A 21767-nucleotide genomic window follows, 5' to 3' on the forward strand; every position below is an offset into this window, starting at 1 on the left:
CGTGAGCTCTCAGGTCTCTTTCTGGCCATATGAGATCCCAATGAATGCCTCCTACATTTATGTTCTTTTTTTTTGAGGGGGGAAGGCAGGGCAATTGGGGTTAAGTGACTTGCCCAAGGTCACACGGCTAGTAAGTATGTCAAGTGTCTGAGGCTGGATTTGAACTCAGGTCCTCCTTATTCCAGGGTCAGTGCTCTACTCACTGTACCACCCAGCTGCCCCCTACATTTACGTTCTATACTTGTTCTCTGTTTGTACTCTCTTCCCCACTGGTGATGTGGTACCCTGTAGGAGAGGGTGCCCCTGTGTCTATTAGTGATGGGAGTTGTTTTTATCACATATTTAGCAGTGGATAGAGTGCTGGGCCTGGAGTCAGAAAAACCTGAGTTCAAATATGACCTCAGACAATGACTAGCTGTGTGACTGACCCTGGGCAAGTCACTTAACCCTGTCTGCCTCAGTTACCTGATCTGTAAAATGAGCTAGAGAAGGAAATGGCAACCACTCTAGTATCTCTGTCAAAAAAACCCCCAAATGGGGTCATGGAGAGTTGGACATGACTGAAACAACTGAACGACAAATTTGATTAAATGGCTTTGGCTTTGAAATAACTCTAACTTTGGCTGGCCCAGTACAAGAAACATGTTGAGGATTGTGAGTAGATGCTGACTACCCTCAATGTACCTCTTGGACCTCTGCGTGATAAGGGTCTTCAGTGCTCGATCCACTTTGACACCTAGCTGACCTTATTGGTATTGAGGTCTAGCTCCCTTCTCCTCCCTACCCCAGTCTCTCCGATCCTCATTGTACTCAGGCTCTCTTTGGGGCCTGTTACTTGTGTAGTTCTCTCCTGTCCCATTACTATTATGGCCCACTCCTCTCTGGGCTGCCCTCCACATTGTCTTTTACCCCATTCCTTTTTATTCCACCCCCCTCAATTCTGTTTTAGCCAATGGGGGAGCAGGGCAAGTTCATTTTCTTATCCTTTCATATTTCGTTCAGCTAGAGGGTGGGAGTCTGGGAGGGTGTTTTGGAGAAAGGAAGAAAAACTGCTTAGTTGTAGAGAAGAGGATGTGATCTTTAAGCAGAACAGAAAGAGTCTTTGGAAAGGGCAACCGAGATGTGCGACACCGAGGATCCGAAGTCCACTGAGCTGGCAGGATTGGGTGGGTAGGCATGAGGCCAAGGGTGCTAGTGGGTGGGCTAAGAGCCGGAGCCACAGAGGAGGTGGACAGAGGTTGGTGGGGAGGGCCTTCAGGTTCCAGTCCAGAGCACCAGGTTTCTCCTCATGATAGGAAGGGGGAATCTAGAAGTGGCATGAAAAATAGAGACTTGAATGACCAAGACTGTCCCTGGGCCAGGGAGACCAGGGACTCGGCTGCCCATTGCCTACCTTCAATACCTCTCAAATTGATGGCGGGGAATGGCATGTGATCATTCTGTTTAGATGAGGAGGTGCTGATGCCCTCTGGATGGAGTCATTTCAACCTCGGAAGCCCAAGAAGTCAGAGCCTGAGGAACTTTCCAGGTATGTGGGGGCAGTGAAGAGTGCAGAGAAGCCTGCTGGGGCCACAGTAGCCTGGGGTAGGACTAAGAGACAGGAACTTCCTGGGCCGAGGAAAGGGGAGTAGACAGTAGGAGGCTACGAGCCGGACTCCCAGGGTTCCTCCACCAGCACTTTAGAGGGAGCACACCCTGCCAGGAAAGTAATTCAATTCAATTCGATTCAGCTTGAATGGATTCCCCTTCATCTCCCCCTTTTTCAATCCCTAATTTCCTTCGAAGTTTGGCTCAAATGCCGCCTTCTCCATGTAGCCTTTCCTGTTTCCATGACTGCTAGTTATGTTGCTCTCTGAAATTATATTTTATTTATTTGGCATATGAAATGTATGTATGCATATATGTACACAGTGTGTGCATATCTATGTATATATGTATATATGTATGTGTGTGTACAACATGCTCATACTTATGCCCACATGTATATGCACATAGATGTGCCTTTATTAATACACAGACACGTGTGTATATACGCACACACATATGGATGTATGTGCATGCATGTGTATTTGTGGGTAAGGGGGCCAGCTCCTGGTGAGTGGAAGTGTTCTGGGAGACAGGCTAGGGATGACAAAGATGCCCGAGGTAACGATAACTGTACCTACCGCTAGCGCTCCTGTAGTGCTGTGAGGTGCGTGGAGCCTTACGTGTGTTGTCTCATTTGAGCCTCACAAAAACTTGGGGAGGTAGGTGCTAATATTCCCAATTTACAGATGAGGAAACCGAACCTAGGGGAGGTAAAGCAACTTGCCCAGGGCCCCACAGCTAACCAGTAAGTGTCTGTGGCTAGGACTTTCGGCCATACTCCATCTGCTGCAACATCCAGCTGCCTCTAAGATAGCAGATCTCAAAGGTTCCTTCTAGCTCCAAAATGTGATGCTCCCTGTTCTGGGTCTGGGTGACATGATAGACAAGCTTAGGAAAGGCTTCCTAAAGGGGGCTGGGTCTGGGGGCCAGGAGGCCTGGGCTTCCCCGACACTTCATCCTTACAGCTCCCTGGCTGAGTCGCCTGGGCTTCCTGATGATGATGGTCTTCTTTGCCCTTTCCTTCATCCTCAGCATCATTATCTTGTCCCAAGGTAAGACCCAGGCCCAAGGCTAGGAATGGGCTGGGGGAAGGAGAAGTTCTATCTCTGGTGTCTCTCATGGGAATCAGGAGATGGGGAAGAGGGAGATAGTTTGATGTAGTGGAAAGAACATTGTAACCAGAGTAAGACCATCTGAGTTCTAGCCTTGCTACTGCTATGTGTGACCTAGAACTAGTCTTTTCTGTTCTCTGGTCCTCAGTTTCCCTATTTTTAAAATGAAGCAGTTGGATCACATGAGCTTGAAGGTAGCTTTATAGACTATACTAATTTAGAGATCTGGGCTGCTGGGTATCTGGGGCTACTCTGCAAGAGTGGAAGCAGGGCTGGGTCCCTGAGGTCAGACTGAGTTGGGGGCCAGGCCTGAGTCCTGTGTCCTGGGTTGCTATACTATTAGAGAGGGCAACATAAAAGAGAGATCATGGGTTAGGTGCCAATCCTGCCATTGGTTCCAGAGAAAGAGAAGCTTGTTTAAAATTGGCCTCTCTTCCTCTCTCTCTCCCTGATTCCCCAGACCTCCACTGAATGGGTACTGCTCCTATGGGCCCAGACTCATTACTTTGCCTTCCAGTCTTCCAGAATCAAAGTCAGTTGGAGTTTGAAGCAATCCAGAAGAAACTGAACCAGTTCTCTGCCCAGCTGAAAGATAATGGGGGTGAGGCCAAGAACTGGGGGAAACATATGTGGCCTAGTGGGAAGAGAGCATTGCCAGGTGGAGGGCTCAGAGATTTGCAGCAGGGAGGGGCACAGGAAAGACACTGGGGTTGTCTTCCTCCCTCCCCAACTCCCTAGACCTCCATTGAATGGGTACGACTCCTACTGGCCCAGACTCATTACTTTGCCTTCCAGTCTTCCAGAATCAAAGTCAGTTAGAGTTTGAAGCAATCCAGAAGAAAGTGAACCAGCTCTCTGCCCAGCTGAAAGATAATGGGGGTGAGGCCAAGAACTGGGGGAAACATACCTGGCCTAGTGGGAAGAGAGCATTGCCAGGTGGAGGGCTCAGAGATTTGCAGCAGGGAGGGGCACAGGAAAGACACTGGGGTTGTCTTCCTCCCCCACCCCAACTCCCTAGACCTCCATTGAATGGGTACGACTCCTACTGGCCCAGACTCATTACTTTGTCTTCCAGCCTTCCAGAATCAAAGTCAGTTGGAGTTTGAAGCAATCCAGAAGAAACTGAACCAGCTCTCTGCCCAGTGGGAAGATAATGGGGGTGAGGCCAAGAACTGGGGGAAAGACACCTGGGGCTAGTGGAAAGAGAGCATACCAAGTGGAGGGCTCAGAGATTTGCAGCAGGGGAGGACTCAGGAAAGATAGCAGGGTTCTCTAGGGAAGGGAATTCTTGAGGTGTGGCTTGGACCAGATGGCCTTTGAAATCTCTCACATCTCTGAGTCTCTGGGGATCCATAGGACAGAGGAGGAGCAGGACAACTGGGTTCTCCAAGGAAGGGGAGACTCCCAGAAGCAAGATTCAGCTTGAGGTGGGGCATCTAGGCTCTTCAAAGATCAAAAGTGTTTATCCTGATTTCTCTATTCCTCCCTCTCTAGACCTGAAGGCCAAAGAACAATCTGAAACCTCACAGCTCATCAAACAACTGAACAAAACGTTGAGTAAGGACAGCTGGGCTCCTGGGGAAGATCAGGAAACTAAAGAGAGCAGCAATAATACTGGGGGATCTCTAAAAAGGTTGGAGTTCAGTGTTCAGGACAGGGAGCCAGGACTCGTGGGCCCATGGCTTAGTCCTACCCATTACCCACAGGCACTCTTTGCAGTCCATGTCCCTGTGACTGGAAGTTTTATAAAGACAGCTGTTACCACTTCTCTGTGTACCGAAAACCATGGGATGCAGCCAGAGAGGCATGTGAGGCAGATAATTCCAACCTGGTTATCATTGACTCTTCTGAGGAGCAGGTGAGTTGTTTTCTCAGGTCCAAATCCCTGGATCCCAGGACCCCTCCTATCTATGTGACCTTGGGTAAATCATATTTTCCTTCCCTGGACCTCATCTGTTTTCTCACCTGCAAATTGAGGGGGTTGGATTGGATTGGCTCTAAGATGCCTTTTAACTCTAGATTTATGTCATCTGTGACATGAAAGGGGGTTAGATTTTCTTTCTTTTGCAAAACTCCAGAAAACGGAACAAGACCAGATGAAGTAGGGGTGGAAATAAGTTATGGGAAATCATTTTTGTCCAGCTGCAAGAGAGAAATTGTTCACAATCTGACCTATGTAACCATGAAAGCAGCTGTTGTATGAAACAACGAGCCCCTGGGAGCATCCAGAGAGACTGGGAGACCCCATGTCAGGGATGTTGTGTCTTCCATGAGGAATGAAGGACTAGCGGACCTCTAGGGTCCCTCCCAGCTCTCAGATCCCTATGAGAATGTACTGGTTGGTAGACTAAAATGAGAGTTGGATTTGGGGTCAGAGGACCACCTATTTCCAGAATCTTTGCTCTATGTGCTGTGTGACTTGGGGTGAGCCCCCCATTCACAGCTCTGGGCTTCATTGCCTTCAGCTACAAAATTATGGGGAGGGGTTAGTTGAGTAACAAGATCCATGACGGTCCTGCATCCTATGAACCCAAGTCTCTTTTCTCCCTATTGCTACTCCTGTCCCTAGGAGCTTGTAGACCCAATAGAAGTGAGGCCTCTATCCTGTCCCTTCCATTCCTTCCTCACATTTAAGCCTTGCAGTCTCCGTTTCTTGAGTCACTGAGCAGAAAACTCAATTATTTACTCAAACAGCGCTTGAGCCAGGAATCGTGTTAAATGCTGGTGACGTAAAGGCAAAACAGAAGCAATTCCTGCCCTCAAGAAGTTTACATTCTAACAGGTTAGAACAGGTACAAAAATAGATGCAGATGATTTTGAGGAAGGAGGGCCTTAGCAGATGGGGCATTGAGACAGGCTTCCCCTAGAAGATGGTGCTTGAACTGAGTTTTGAAGGAAACTAGGCATCCCAGTGGGACAGAGGTGAGTCAGGAGGGCTTTCCAGGCATGGGAACACATTATAAAAGCACAGACATGGCCAATGAGGATGAGGAACAATAGCAAAGTAAGTGTGCTGGCTTGTAGAGGGGAAGACTGCCTAATTAGCGGGAAAGATTCCTTGGAATTTTTTTCTTACTATTTTCCCTTTGCTTCTCTTTCCTCCTCCCACTGAGACCCTTAGGTTATGCCCAGTTACTTGTAGCTAACCATGACAATTCTCTCCTTCAAGTGGGAGGTAGTATAGAAGAAAAGGGACTGTATTTGAAGTCAGAGGACCTGGGTTCAAGTCCTTCCTTCCTCTGCTACTTAACTGACTTGGGCAAGGTTCTTACCCGCTTCAGATCTCAGTTTCCTTTTGTGTAAGATCAGTGTGTGTGTGGGGGATGTGATGCTATAAAATGGATGACTTCAGTCTAGTCATCCCCTAGGATTCTTCAAGAAATTCTGTACTTCCCTACCTCCTAAAAGGTTAAAGAGATGGGGAAGGGTCTCACATACACTGTTCAAAGTCCTGTTGCCAACAAGGGAGTAGAAGCTAGGATACTGGCCCTCGGGGAGCTTCCGGTTCAGTTTTAGGAGACAAGGTCTAGGTGGTTAAAGGATGTTTAGAAATGAACTCTAATGAATCTAGAGGGCATGGGGCACCTAGAGCAAATGAACAAGTAGTTAGGCACAGTTAAATAGAGATGGCTGCCAGGAAGGGGTGTTGTGCCCCAAGTTTTGAAGTTGCAGAGGGCCATGAGGGGAAAAGGAATGGGTATTCTGGGTGGGGAGGCAGGAATGGGGCATAGGGTTTGAGACCGGGGAGTAAAGAGGTGATGAGTTTGGCTAAGAATGCTGCTGGAGGACAGGCCGAGGAGGGGATTCTACTTCAAATGATCTCTATATAAGCTAGGGATGTTTAGCTAGGGAAGGGCATGGCTGCTGTCTTCAAGTACTAGAAATGTGGAAGACAGGTGTGTCAGCTTTGTGCCTGATCCCAAAGGTCAAAGCAAGGAATAATGGGTGGAACTGCAAAGAGACAAATTTAGGTTTGATACCAGGAGAAACTTCCTAAGAATGAGTTACTGAGAAGTAGAATGGACTGCTTTGAGAGGTGGTGGATTCTCTCTCATTGGACATCTTTGAGAAAAGGCTGGCCCTCTGTGACTCTGGACATTTTCACCTTGCTGGTAGAAGAGTTTCCTTATCTGTAAAATGAGGAGGTTGGACAAGATGTCACAAATGTCCCTTCTGGTGCTCTGTCTGTGATTATGTGAGCATTTGTCCCAATATTTCAGAGGCAATTATTCAGGAAAAGGTCCTCCAAGATCCTTTCCAACTGAGATTCTGTGATTTGGGGTTTGGAGTAATAGAGAGACACCATGGGAACCAGGCAAATGAAGGCAGCAGGGTGGTTCGGTGGACAGAGTGCTGGATTTGGAGTCAAAAGAGCTGGGCTTGAATTCTGGCTGTGCCACTTGGTATCTGGGTGACTTTGGACAATCACAAGGCATTGAACTTGGCCTTCTGAAACTATAACCCTTAGGTCATCCTTTTTGTAGAAGGAAATGGCACTATTATATACTTTATTATATACTCCAGTATTTTTTGTCATTGTCAAAAATATATACATCTCTTTTTTATTTAAAAACCAAAAAACCAAAACGGAAACACAAACCACAATGCAAAAAGACTGACAAAGCACCCTTATCTGGATGGGGTGTGAAAGGCTCTCTCCTCTTCCTGATGCTACCCCCATGAGCCATACCGCCTCCCCTCCCCCACAAGGGACAAGAAGCTGCAAAAAATCATATCCAGGACTGTGGCTGCAGGGGCCCAACATCTGTACATGGTACAAGCCATTACCATGCTCCACAGACACTTATTTAGGCTAGCTCATGGTGTGTGGTAGGTGAACTCCAAGGAGCCTGAGAATCACAGAGGGTTACAGAACACGTATTGGAGACACATAGACTCATGGTGCCAACAAGAAGTCACACATGGATGCTGGAACTAGGCTGTCTCCTCAGGAGAAAGCAGATGGTCATGGGCTGCAGAGATCAGAGCTGAAAAACACCTTAGAGACAAGCTAGGCCAATCTTTTCATTTTACATTCGAGGATACTGAGGCCCAGAGAAGGGAAGAGAGTTCCCCAAGATCACATGAGCAGCAATTAGGAGAGCAAGGATTTGAACCCAGGTGTTCTAACTCAGAGAGGCAGGTATCGCACCTGGAAGAAGCAATGAGCTTCAGAGCCCATCTCAGACTCATCCTTAGCTCTGTGATGCTGGTTCTTTACCTATAAAATGTAGATAATGGTAGGATCTGCTTTATAGGATTACCTGGAGGCTCAAATAAGAGGATGTGTATAAATGAGGTAACATGGGAAGTACTTTACAGACCTGAAAGTACTATATAAATGCTAGCTGCTGTTGCTGCTGCTGCTGTCTCTCCAATAGTTGGCACAAGGAAGAATTTTCTTCCGGTGAGTGCCCTCAGATATCAGACTGAGTGGTTAGAAGGCTGGGTCTCGAAGGAGAGAAAAGGCCTTTCGGTGTAAGGGACAGAGGAATGAAGGAAATGCCTGAGCCCAAGCCTGAGGAGGGCCGAGGCTTGGTTTGGTCCCTGGGAGTGAGGGATGAGTTCCAACACCCACCCCACTCTCTGCTTCCCAGAAATACCTGAAGAAGAGAGCTGACTCCAACCACCGGTGGTGGGTGGGACTCAGTGACAAGAAGAAAGAAGGGACCTGGCACTGGGTGGATGGAACGACTCTGAAGGAGGCGTAAGTCGCTGGCAGCAGTCCACAGACCCAGTGGGGAGGGAAAACAGGACCACCCTATCCCCTTCCAGTTGATGCCCCAAACTCCAGCATCAGAACTGAGCTCAGGCACCAGAAGTCAATGGCCCCCAGCCCCAATGTTGTGGGGATCAAGGGAAGTCACAACCAAGCTCTGCCCCCATTCCCTTTGACTGTGGGAGTCATGGTTCTTTTTCCAATCAAATTAGAATCTTCTTTTCAGTCAGGGTCTCCACCATCTGCCCTCCACCACAATCATTCTTCCCCAGTCAGTCCCCACCCCAGTCAGCACCTTCCCTCATCACCCTGGTCATGTGCAGCCCCCAGAATCAGTATCTTCTCCTGGCACTGTATCCTATGCTCAAACCCATCAGTGTCTCTCTCCAAAATCAGTGCTCTCCTCCCAAGCTTATTTAAAATCTTGATCCCTCAAGGTTCAGTGGGAAGAACACTGACTCTGGGGTCAGGGATCTTGTGTTCAAATTCTACCACTGACACTTACTACCTTAGACCTTGTGTAGTCCCTGGGCAAGTCATTTTAGTTTTCTCAACCTCAGCTTGCTTTTCTTTGTAAGGTGTGTGTTACCTATGCATTGTCTAAATGGGGCTCATGGGAAGACACTGATAGATAGTCCTGGAATCTTGCCCACCCTTCTCCAAGGAAGATTTTGATTCCTGCAGAGGTACAGGAGAAAGGGCCATGAGGATGGCTTCTTTGCTCTCTGAAAGGAGGTACCAGACTAGAGTTTCATCTCTTTGGCACTTCCCCCCAATATTGCTGGGTTAGGTGCCCAAAATGTTTTTTTTTAAATTCATAAGCAACAAAGCCACGAACTTCCTTGGTCACTATCCCTTAAAGGGGGTAGGTTGGCTCTTTCCCACCAAATTCTAATTACACAAATGCCCATCACAAATAGTGAATCATGAGTAATCCCATTTATCTAAGCAGATAATAAACAGAAAATAGGAGTTCTACAGATTTAGCTATACCAGAAAATACACAAGAGCAAAGAAGCTCTTGGATGGGAGTAAGCTGAGATCTCACTCAACCAAGAGAGAGGCTCCAATCTTAGTCAAAGGGAAATTATTGAAATCTCTAGGGTATCAGGCTGGAAATTAGGGATATATTGAGGTGCTGGCATCCCCTGCATTTTGCCACTTTCAAAGTACTTTTTTCCCTCCTTGAAGTTGGTCCTAAAGAGAGTCTGGAACCACATGTATCTCTCCAAGCAGGATAGAAAACTGTCTTGACTCTCGAAAACTTTTGCATCAATTCTGCCTTTCTCAGTTAGGCAGGGTCATGTCATCATTCTCTCCACCAATTAGGAGAGTCTTATGCAAAGTGTATAAGTCTAAAGCCAGGGTTACATCTGCAGAAGAGGATTTTGGATTAGATCAACTCTGCCTTCCAACTCTAGATTTATGACGGTGGGATTCTACTGACTCCATGACCTTTCAGAAGGGAAACAAATCCAAAGCTCAGAGCTTTCTCATATGGGAAAACTCAGCTCTACCTTTGGGAGGTTGTAGTGGAGGAGGAACTCACATTGGATCCTTGAGGACCTTTAGTCTGGGGATGCCCTGGAACCTTGAAAGAAGCTGTCCTCTTCTTCCTCCATGAATCCATCTATGTGTCCAAATAAGTATTTCTTCAGCTATTCTCAGCTATTCAGACCTCCATATGCCTGGGAAGTTTGGGGATCTTTGGGGTCCAGACACACTAAACTCCTGGGACTTCCCAGAGAAGGCCTATTTGAGACAAAGGCAGGGGTGGCAGAAAGCAAGAGTGGGAGGGGGAGTGGACGGGGTCCTCTCTGGAATTAGATGGTCTCCTTCTAAGGCTATGAGTGTATGTGTAGGGTGTGTGTGTGTGTGTGTGTGTGTGTGTGTGTGTGTGTTGTGTTGTGGTGGTGGGGAGAGTCAGAAGGAGTGAGTGGAGGAGCTTGGTGCCTCATCTAAGGCACAGACCAGCTTGTGTCTAGGTGGAGAGAATGGTGGAGCTGGGGAGTGCTCCAGTGTGGGAGAGGGGAGGACTGCTCACCAAAAGGCTAATGTTCACAGCTTTTGGAATGAGGGAGAACCCAACAATGCTGGTGATGAGGATTGCTGTGAGCTGATCTCTCAAGGCTGGAATGATGCACCCTGCAGCAAAGAGAACTACTGGGTCTGTGAGAAGGAAGCTACTCCTTGTACCAAGCTCTGAGGAGCTCCAGGGATTGGGGGAATGGGGGTTGGTAATGGTGGTGACTGCATCTGGATAATAGAGAAGAGTAGATGGGGCTAGGGGCCAGGACTCTTGGATTTGAACCGAAGCTATTCTGTCCTACCCCCACCCCCATTATTGTACCTCAGTTTATCCTTTTGTGAATCCTGGCCATTATTTTCTTTCATGAAGGCCAAAGTTCCCTGAGATTCCCCCAAATAAACCTTTCCCCCACACTATCTCCTACACTAATCTCCATGGCTTTGGCCATCACCTCTATCAAGCTGACTCTCACATCTACATCTCCTACATGCTTGCTCCCTTAAGTTCTGAACTCTAGACATCTATCTGTCTGGCTGACCATCCATCCCTACCTGGAGGTCCTGTTTCACTGCAATAAATGACTCCTTCCCCATCTTATGTACATTTTTCTAAAGGTTTCCTGTACGTGCAGTATCTGGCATGTAATTGGTGCCTAATAAATGCTTGTTGGTTGATTAATTGTGATGGGGGAACTAAAAATGACATAGGATGGGAAGAACATTGGATTTGGAGTTAAGAGCCTGTGTCTGAATCCAGGCTCTGATAGTAAACATGTGATAATGGGCAACTAACTTCATCTCTATGGGCCTCAGTTTCCCCATGTGTAAAATGGAGATAACAATACTTGCATTATCTACCTCTGCAGGTTGGTTGTAAGGGTTCCTGGCGGTTCCAACCTTTTGAAGCTCACAAGGTCACAGCCATCTCTAATGGAGTTAGAAGAAATGGTAGAGCCAAAAGCTTAATACTTGGTACTCAGCGAGGGCCAAGTTAGTATTCTAAACAGCCTTCCCCAACCCAAAGGCAATAAAGAAAGGGAAAAGACAAAGAAAAACAAGCTTCCCACCTCAGAAAGAATGCTTAGTCCCTATAGCAATCCCAGAGCACATATGTTCGGGGTTGGGTCAGTCCCTTGGTAGTTTAGGTTCAATAATGGAAGAAAATGAGCTTCTTATACGTTGTTCAGTAGTTAACCAAAAGAGATTTACTTGGTCATAGCAGGAAAAGGACATTTAGCAACATCAGCTAGTCAGTCAATAAATATTTATTAAGCTTCTATTATGTATCAGACATTGCTAAATTTTGGGGATTAAAAAGGAGCCTTTGAATAGTTCACAATCTAATGTGTAGGCATTGAGGGCTCCTTGAGTTAATTCAGCTGAGTGAAGCCCCTTAGTCCATCAAAACCCACCAGACAAAGTGACCTTGTAGCCACTTTATGCTTGGATGATAATGAAGTGAGGTCAACATTCTAAACCACTAGATCCCTGAGCCAACCAAGTCTGGAAGAAGGTCTCAGTAGCTTTTTAAGGAAAGACTAGCCCAACCTTCATGGAGGGAGGGGTTAGGATATTGCTCTACCACAACATGAAACTCTCTCCACAGAGATTAAGAATTTGAGGTTGACTGGAAGTCACCTTCTTACCTTTCACCTTTAGGTGAAAAAACCAAACTATTTTCAGTAAAAATTATTCCATAATTGCCTCAGTAAATAAAGTCATTTAACTGGGGTCTGGCCAACAGTGTCTAAGTAAGGAATACCAGAATTTCTTGATGGGTCCCTGTACTGTAGGCAATCCTTTTGAGGCCCAGGCAAATTTCCTCTGGGTCTCTATTCCAAAGGGCAACCCAAATTTCCCCCAATGGATCTTTGACATTAAGAGGATATTCCTAGTAGATTTCCAAACTTATCCAATGAGAGGACATTTTGAGACAATAGAAATAATGTCACATAAGCCTTGAACAAGAATGAGGCTCCCAAGTTGTGAGCCATCAGAATTCTAGAGTCCGTACTAGAGTGACTTACAACCCAATCCAGTGTTCTTTTGAGTTCCTGAAGTCCCTGCTTGCCCTACCATAGCAATGTTATAATTGTGGACAAGCTATGTTCTTCATGCAAGGGAATGACTGCATCTACTGGTTTTTTTTGCAAATTTGGACGAGGAGTGCGTGCTTTGCAAAAACTGTTTGAGCCCCTTCTCCCCAGGGCCTAAGGGGGTAGAGAGTACAGAATGTGCCCTTAGCTCAATGATGTGTTTGTACTAGTGTTTTTTTGCTATAGCTTTGCAGTAAAATATTTCTTTATAAAAGCTAATTGATAATAATTGGTTAAATAATACTGGGACACTAATTATTGGCCTTGATATTGCAGGGGACACACCAGAATGAAGGCTTGAGTTAATAGTTTTAGAAAGACATCCCCAACTATTCAAGCATATGAACCCTGAGAGGGAGATATAACCAGCCTCAATCTGGGAACCCAACTTATCAGTCAGTGTGAGCTGGGATAAGGCTCCACATACTGCCTATAAGGACTATACTGGTAATTCAGGACAGTTTGTGCAGAGGCACAAAGGTCATCAATGGAATGTCATCCCTGGGGAACAGGAAGCAAGTCACTTTGGCTAAACTGAAGGCTGCATACAGGAAGGTAAAAAAGTTTCCTACTGGAAAAGTAGCAAGATTGTGAAGGGTTTCCAATGACAAAGGAACCAGTATTTTATCTTAGAAGAAAATGGGAGCCACAAAAGTTTCTTGGGCAGAGGAATGACACATTTAGACCTGTGCTTTAGGAATGACAATGGTAGCTCTGCAGAGGATAGATTGGAGAAGTAAGAGATGGAAACAGGAAAAGTAAGAAGAGGCTTTTGGAATAGTCCAGGCGAGTGGTGATGAGGGCCTGAACTAAGACAGATTGTGGTTGGATAGAAAGGAACAGTTTTTGGAGTCATTGTGCAGATAAAATCAACAAAAATTGGCAACTGATTTGATGGGGCTTAAAGGAGAATGAAGAGTCCAGGGTGATACAGAAGCCGAGAACCTGGTTAAGTGGAAGGATGGTAGTATCCTTTTCAGAAATGAGAAAGGAAGAGAGATGAAGCTTGGGAGAAAATTTCGGACACGTTGAGCTTGAGACACTGATGGAGTATCCAAGGATGCCTAGCAGGATTAGAGTTCTGGATACAGATGGGGGCTGGAGATACATATATGACATATGTGTATATACGTATGTGTATTCATGCAGGTATATGTATACACCACATGTCTGTTTATACACTCTTGTATATGTGTTTATACACATCTATGGATACACATCTAGAGGAACACACACACACACACATATGTACGTACATATGTCTTCTGCATAGAAAGTATAGTTGATCCTACAGGAGATGATAAGATCACCAAGACAGAAGATATACATGGAGAAGATGCCCCAAGATGGAGTTGTGGGTTACACCTATTCTTGGGGGGTAGGACATGGATGGTAATTGATTAAGGAAGACAGAGGAGAAGCCAATTATGTTACAAATATATATATTTTTTCTCTATGATAGCAGAAAAAATGTCAAATTGAGAGTTGATATCCTAGAGACATGGGGAGATAGAAAGAGGGCAACTGGTTGCCCTTGATGAGTTCAAGTCAACTGGCTAAGATGAACTACATCCTCAGGTCCTGAAAAAACTGGCAGCTGTGATTGCTGAGCCACTCTCAAATATCACAGTGATATTTGGAAGATCAGGGAAAATAAGAGAGGCACCACACGATTGGAGAAAGTCTGTTTTCTGTTTTAAAAATTGTCCTTTAGGGAGCCAAGATGGTGGATTAGAGGCAGTTACCCAGCCGAACTCTCCCAACATTCCCTTCCAAACAACTTTAAAAATAAATCCTCAAATTGAATTTTGGAGAGACAGAGCCAACAAAAAGGTCAGAGTGAGACGTTTTCCCAGCCCAAGACAACTTAGGTGGTTGGCAGGAAAGGTTTGTAACAATAGGATGGGAGTCATGGGAGTCAGCACAGAGCACTAGCCATGAGTCTTGGAGATGGCTATGAGAGCAGGAGAAGCTTCAAAATCTCTCAGCTCAGAGATGATAAGGGAGTCAGGCAACTGGTCAGAAACAGATCATAGGTGACTCTTTGATGGCATTGGGTGCTGCTGGTGCTGATTGGCAACTCTATTGCCCATATGCAGTTCTGGTTTGCTGTTCTAGGGTGGAGAGGAGTACTGGTGGTTGGTCACAAGTATGGGCCCTGGTCCCAATTCCAAGGCAGAAAAGAGAACTAGACTTGTTGCTACAGAAGATCAGGAAAGCTGGTCACAGTTCCAGGGCAAAGAGGAGTGCTAACACTTGTGGCTGCAAGGGAACAGGGTAAAGACCAGAGTGCAGACCAGGAAAGTAGGGTCCACACTTCTCACTCGATCACACTACCATGGAAGCACCAAAAACTCACAGATCCCTAGGACTAGCCCTGAAAACAGAAGCATGAGAAAGCCTGAAGCTCACCCCAGGTGAGCAGAACCTAATTTCGACATAGCGTTCAAACTCAAGAAATAAGCAAAAAAAAAAAAAAAAGAGCAAATGACAACAACAAAAGAAGTTGACCATAAAAAGCTACTATTGAGACAGAAATCAAGACATAGACTCAAAAGAAGACAATAATGAGAAAACAGCTGCAAAGCAAAGCTTTAAAGAAAAATGCTAATTGTATCCAAGCCCAACAAGAATTCCTGAAAGAGTTAAAGAAAATAATAAGCATGGTAGAGGAAAAAATGGGAAAAGAAATGAGATTAATGCAAATGATGAAAAGAGAATTAATAGCTTGTCAAAAGAGGCACAAAACTTAAAAATAGAATTGGTCTAATGGTAAAAGAGGCACAAACAATTCATTGAAGAGAAAAAACCTCCTTAAAAAGCAGGATTGGCTAAATTGAAAAAGAAGTACAAAAGCTTGCTGAAAAAAGCATTCCTTAAAAATGGGGCAACTGGAAGCCAATGAGATGAGACAGCAAGAAAAAACAAAACAAAGTCAAAAGAATGAAAAAAAAAAACAGAAAAAAATTGAAATATCTCATTGGAAAAATAACTGACCTGGAAAACAGGTTAAGGGAAGCTAATTTAAGAATTATTGCATTATGTAAAAGTCATACTTTTAAAAAAGAGTTTGACGTATTTCAACATCAAATTATCAAGGAAAACTTCCCCAGTACCTTAGATCCAGAGGGCAAAATAGAAACTGAAAGAATCCACCAATGACCTCCTGAAAAAGATCCTGAAATGAAAACTCCCAGGAATACTATGACCAAATTCTAGAACTCCTAGGATAAGAAGAAAATACTTCAAGGAGCCAGAATGAAATATTTCAAGTACTACAGAGCTGCATTCAGGATCACACACAATTTAGTGGCTTCTGGGTTAAAGGAGTAGAAGACTTGATTTATTGTATTTCAGAAGGCTAAGGAACTAGGATTATAACCAATAATGTATCCAGCAAAACTGAGTTTAATCCTCTGGGGGGAAGTGGATATTTAATAAAATAGAGTACTTTCAAGCATTCCTGATGAAAATATCAGAGCTGAATGGAAAATTTGACATTCAAACACAAGACTCAAGAGGAGCAAAAAAAGGTAAACGTGAAAGAGTAGTTATAAGGGATTCAATAAAGTCAAACTATTTACATTCCTATTTGGAAAGAAGATACACACAATTCCTAAGAACTTTATCATTAATAGAGCAGTTAGAAGGAATCTACATAGACAGAGTCTGTGCTAGGTGGTGCAGTGGATAGAGAGCCAGGCCTAGAGTCAGGAAGACTCATCTCCCTGAGTTCAAATCTGGCCTCAGACACTTATTAGCTGTGTAAACCTGGGAAATTCACTTAACTCTGTTTAAAATGAGTTTGAATCATTGCTGGAGTTGTGAACTAATCCAACCATTCTGGAGAACAATTTGGAATTATGCCCAAAGGGCTATAAAACTGTGCATATCCCTTGATCCAACAATACCACTACTAGGTCTATATCCCAAAGAAGTCATAGAAAACGGAAAAGGACCCACATGTATAAAAATATTTATAGAAGCTCTTTTTGTTGTGGCAAAGAATTAGAAATTGAGGGGATGCCCATCAATTGGAGAGTAGCTGAACAATTGTGGTATATGAATGTAATGGAATGCTATTGTTCCATAAGAAATGATGAGCAGGTGGACTTCAGAAAAACCTGGAAAGACTCACATGAACTGATGCTGGGTGAAGTGAGTAGAACCAATAGAACACTGTACACAGTAACAGCAACATTGTGCGATGGTCAACTATGATTGACTTAGCTCTTCTCAGCAATAGAATGATCTAAGACAATTCCAAAAGACTCATGATGGAAAATGCTATCCACATCCAGAGAAAGAACTATGGAGTCTGCATACAGATCGAAGCATACTATTTGCTCTTTTTTTCTTTCTTGTGCTTTTCCACTTTTATTCTGATTCTTCTTTTACAACATGACTAGTGTGGGAATATAATTAATAGTATTGTACATGTATAGCCTATATTTGATTGCATGCCATCTTGGGGAAAGGGGGGGCAATTTGAAACTCAAAATCTTATAAAAGTGAATGTTGAAAACTAAAAATAAATTAAAAATTTAATTAAAAATAAAATGAGCTTGAGAAGAAAATGGCAAACCACTCTAGTAACTCTGCCAAGAAAACCCCAAATAGGGTCATTCCAAATGGAGCTGGACATGAGTGAAATGACTGAATAACAGCAGTAACCACAACACATAGACAGAGAACATGGGTAGGATTCAGTTATGCTGGAATAATCTAAAAAATGAAGGGGTGAGAAAGAGGGAGAAAAGATAAGGGAGAGGTAGAATGGGAAATGTTTTCTCATATAAAACAGATATATAAAGAAGAACTTTTATAGCGGAGGGGAAAATGGGGGTGGTGGTAGACAATGCTTGAACTTCACTCTCATTGGAGTTGATTCAAAGAGGGAAGAATACACACACACACACACACACACTCAGTTGGGTATAGAAATCTATCTTGTCCAATAGGAAAATGGGGGGTGAGGATGATAAAAGGGAGGGCAGATTAAGGAAAGCCAGTCAGAAGTCAGAAGCAAAACCGAATTTTGAGGAGAAACAGGATAAAAAGAGAGAAGATAAATATGAGAAAACAGGATGGAGGGAAATACTTAGTAATCATAACTCAGTATGAATGGGATGATTAGTTGATTGGCCGTTGTCTTTCATGTTTGAAAAGTACCAAAATGACATCACTATGTTGGGGTGAAGACACAGTGCGTCTGCCTGTTACTGATCAGACCAATATGACTTCCAAAAGCTCTACCATAGGTTGGGCACAAATAGTCCATATGAATATTTGGAGTGGAGATGTCTCTGAATTTGTGCATCTCATGTTTCCTTTGAGCTACTACAATTATATTTTACTCAGAGAGCATAGCACCTTCTTTGATGAGGGCACACCATGTTGGGCAGTCCTGTGCCAATGTTCCCCATGTCTCACAATCAATTCCAAAATTCTTCAGAGAGACCTTGAGAGTTTCCTTGTAGTACTTCTGACCTCTGTGTGAGCACTGTGAGTTCTCCATAAAATAATCTTTTAGGCAAATATATATTTGGCACTTCAGCAATGTGGCCAGCCCATTGGAGCTGTGCTCTTTGCAGTGGAGTTTGAATGCTTGGCAGTTCAGCTTGAGAAAGCACCTCTGTGTCTGCTACCTTAACCTGCCAGGTGATCTTCAGAATCTTCCTAAGATAATTCAAATGGAAGCAATTTAGTTTCCTGGTATGGTGCTGGTAGACTGTCCAGGTTTCACAGGCATACAACAATGAGGTCAGCACAACTGCTCTGTAGACCTTCAGTTTGGTAGTCAGTCTAATACCTCTTTTCTCCCACCCTTTCCTTTGGAGCCTCCCAAATACTGAGCTAGCTATGGCAGTGTGTGCATCAACCCCAACATCTCTCTGCACATCCCTAGAAAGCATACTGTCAGGTAAGATAACTTATCCAAAACATTCAAAATTTTTCCATTTGCTGTAACCAATGGTTTCACATATGGATGCTGTGGTGCTGGCTGGTGGCAAACCTTGGTGTTAATTGTTAGGACAAAATTAGCACAAGAAGCAGAGAATTGATTCACACTCTGTTGCATCTCAGCTTCAGAGGCTGTGTTGAGTGCACAATCATCTGCAAACAAAAAGTCCCACACCAACTCTCCCTCCACTTTAGTCTTGGCTTGTAGCCTTCTCAAGTTAAATAATTTACCATCAGTTGTGGTAACTGACCTTGATGCATCCTTGTTGAAAGCATCTGACAACATTGCTGAAAACATACTGAAAAGTATAGCAAGCACACAGCCCTGCTTCACTCCACTGGTGACCGGGAAAGTGTGAGAGCATTGCCCATTATCCAAAACCCATGCAAGCATGCTGTCATGGAACTGAGGTATAATACTGATGAGCTTCTCTGGGCAACAAAATTTTGCCATGATCTTCCATAAGACCTATAGTATCAAAGGCCTTGGTCAGATCGTCAAACACTGTGTACTCTGTTCTGCTCCTGGCATTTCTCCTAGAGTGGTTGGCAGCAAGCAGCATATCTACCATTCCTTGGCCTTTCCTGAAGCTACAGTGTGACTCTTGGGTACACGACCATCTTCCAGGTGAAGGATTAGCTTATTAAGGAGTACTCTGGCAAGAATCTTGCCAACAATAACTAAGAGAGAGAGCCCCCCTCCCCCGCAATTGTCACAGGAGCAACCTATTTCCTTTTCCTTTGTAAAGATGGACAATGGAGGCATCTTTGAACCCCTGGGGGGATAACCTTCTCTTGCCATATAACCAGGAAAATTTCAGACAGCTTTTGTGTGAGCAGCATAAATCTCAGCTTGAATAGAATTAGCACCAGGTGTTTTGCCACATGAGAGGAGCCTAATGGCATTCAAAACCTCTTCCTCAGTTGGAAGTTCAGCTAGAGAGAGATCGACTTCAGCCTGAGTTATGCAGTCAATGGCTTCAGCATTGGACAGTCTATTATGTTCAGCCCATCTCTCCAGGATCATGAAGTACCATCAGTGCTGAGTAATTGGAATGTATCATAGTTCTTTGTCCCATAAATAGCCTTCAGAGCATCATAAAAGCTCTTTGTATTGTTACTGTAAGATTAAAAGTGAATTTCATTTGTCTTCTTACTGAGCCAAAAATCCCACATCTTCCTAAACTTTGCTTGCACTTTACCTTTGATGGAGTTAAATGTTGCCTTCTTAGAGATGGATGAACTGTCCTGCCGGTAAACCCTGTGGAGTTCTCATTTTTCTTTTAGCAGCTTGTGAATTTCCCCATCATTTTCATCAAACCAATTTTGATGTTTGCCAGTGTTCTGGCCCAGATGAATAAATGCAGTGCTTTACACCAGATCTCTGAAAGCTGTCCACGCCTTTCTTGCTCCACTGTTTACAACCACTTAGCTTTCCCTCCAAGTTAGCAATGAACTGTTCAGAAATTAATTAATTCTTCTGGTAATCATCTTGCTATGAGGCTGCTACTTTTGCTGAATGTGCAGCTTGGAGATAATAAGTCTATGATTGGTCCAGCACTCTACCACACATCCCCTTCATTACTTTCACATACTTTCTGTCTCTTCTTACAATGACATATTCTATTAAATGCCAATGTTTGCTCCAAGGATTCATACATGAAGTTTTATTGCATTTAGGTAAACAGAAGACAGTGTTGGTGATGAGAAGGTCATGAGATGCACAAGTCTTCAGTGACAAGTGACTATTGTTGTCACTCCATCCCTCCCAAGGACTCCCTTCCATATCTGATGGTCTGTCTTTACTCTTGTATTAAAATCAATCAGAATTACAAGCTTGTCATCTTTAGGCACATTGATGATGAGGGTCTCCAAGTCTTCATAAAAATTTCCTTTGACCTCATCAGAGTTCATCGTGATGGGAGCTGATGATGTTAGTATGGCACTTTCCTGCAAGTGGCAATTGTATTGTCATGAGCCTGTTATTCACTCCTTGGTGAAAAAGAAGAAGGATGCACAAGGAGAAGGAGGAAGGGAGAGGTAGAAAAGGGAAAATCTTCTCACATAAAAGAGATGTACAAGGAAGAACTTTTAAAGTAGAAGGGCAAATGGGCAATGCTTGAACCTCACTCTCATGGGAATTGGTTCAAAGAAGGAAGAATACACACACACACACACACTCAGTTGGGTATGGAAATCAACAGGACAGGGGAGTGTAATATCAATTGAGTTGGGACTTTCTTACTGTTTTAAAATGATTAATGAAGTGTCTTTGAGTCTTACTAGGTGCTAAGCCCCAGGCCTAGACCCCAATTAGGTGCTAAACCTTTGTGAGTGTGAATTGGTAACCAAGGTGGGGCCCAAGGTCGGGCTAACTAAGGGAGGGCCTAGTTTACATATGAGTTTGAGTGACATGTTTGGGACATCAGAGGCTTTTAGACCACGTGGGTTTAAGTTGCCTCTTTGTGATGATTTTAGGTCATGTGGGTGAGTTGCATGTGTGACTCCCCCTTGACCCTGAAAAAGATATAAAACCAGAGGTTGGCTTTCTATTTTTTGGAGCTCTTACCCACAGCCATGGTGGCATGCATGACTCTGGGCCAGCCCTTGTTATGAGCTCCTGGGCTGAACTTAGATGTTGGTAACTATGAACTGTATTTGGTTTGTCTGTCGATGTTTGTAATTTATTTGTATTTTGCTCTGAAGTTCGGGGTGCTAGCTTTTTCCCCTGAACTAAGTGAATGATGTCTGTATGCTGGATTAAAGTAAACTTGCCAACCCCTTAACGTTGCTTTCCTTAGTAAAGCAGATCAAAAGAACCTGGGCTTTGGCAGCATTCTTGTTGTTGGGCTTGTGTTGGTCTTTCACCTCCACAACAGCTGCTAGCCAGATTGTTGAAACCGGGAGATGATAAAAAGGAGAGTGGATTAAGGGAGGTAGTGGTCAAATGCAAAATAGACTTTTGAGGAGAGACAAAGTAATGAGAGAGAGAGAGAGAGAGAGAGAGAGAGAGAGAGAAATATAAAAAGAAGAAAGTAGGCTAGAGGGAAATACACAGTTAGCAACCACAACTAAATATGAATGGCATGAGCTCATCCATAAAATGGAAGTGGATAAAAAAAATGGATTAGAAACCAGAATGCAACAAATATGTTGTTCACAAGTTATATACTTGAAACAAAAAGACACACACAGAGTTAAAATAAACAGCTGGAGCTGAATCTATTATTCTTCAGCTGAAGGGGTAGCAATCATGATCTC

The 21767-nt window shown here is 44.1% G+C and overlaps 1 protein-coding gene across 3 annotated transcripts; it reads left to right on the plus strand.

Annotated features, from left to right (window-relative positions):
- The first annotated feature begins 1044 nt into the window (after positions 1-1044).
- On the plus strand, positions 1045-11125 carry LOC118833865 (CD209 antigen-like protein C). 3 transcript variants are annotated; one of them, XM_036741280.1, is made up of 10 exons: positions 1045-1166; positions 1448-1528; positions 2553-2639; positions 3217-3300; positions 3495-3578; positions 3775-3858; positions 4194-4256; positions 4406-4557; positions 8297-8406; positions 10483-11125. In XM_036741280.1, the coding sequence occupies exons 1-10, from the start codon at positions 1121-1123 to the stop codon at positions 10622-10624; spliced, it is 933 nt and encodes a 310-aa protein (XP_036597175.1). In that variant the 5' UTR covers positions 1045-1120; the 3' UTR covers positions 10625-11125. The 3 variants fall into 3 exon arrangements, with proteins under 3 accessions (XP_036597175.1, XP_036597177.1, XP_036597176.1); XM_036741282.1 differs by lacking the exon at positions 3775-3858; XM_036741281.1 differs by lacking the exon at positions 3495-3578 and having other exon boundaries at positions 1046-1166.
- The last annotated feature ends 10642 nt before the right edge of the window (positions 11126-21767 follow it).

The sequence above is a fragment of the Trichosurus vulpecula genome, chromosome 1 (genome assembly GCF_011100635.1).
Source record: "Trichosurus vulpecula isolate mTriVul1 chromosome 1, mTriVul1.pri, whole genome shotgun sequence".
Taxonomy (NCBI): Eukaryota; Metazoa; Chordata; class Mammalia; order Diprotodontia; family Phalangeridae; genus Trichosurus; species Trichosurus vulpecula.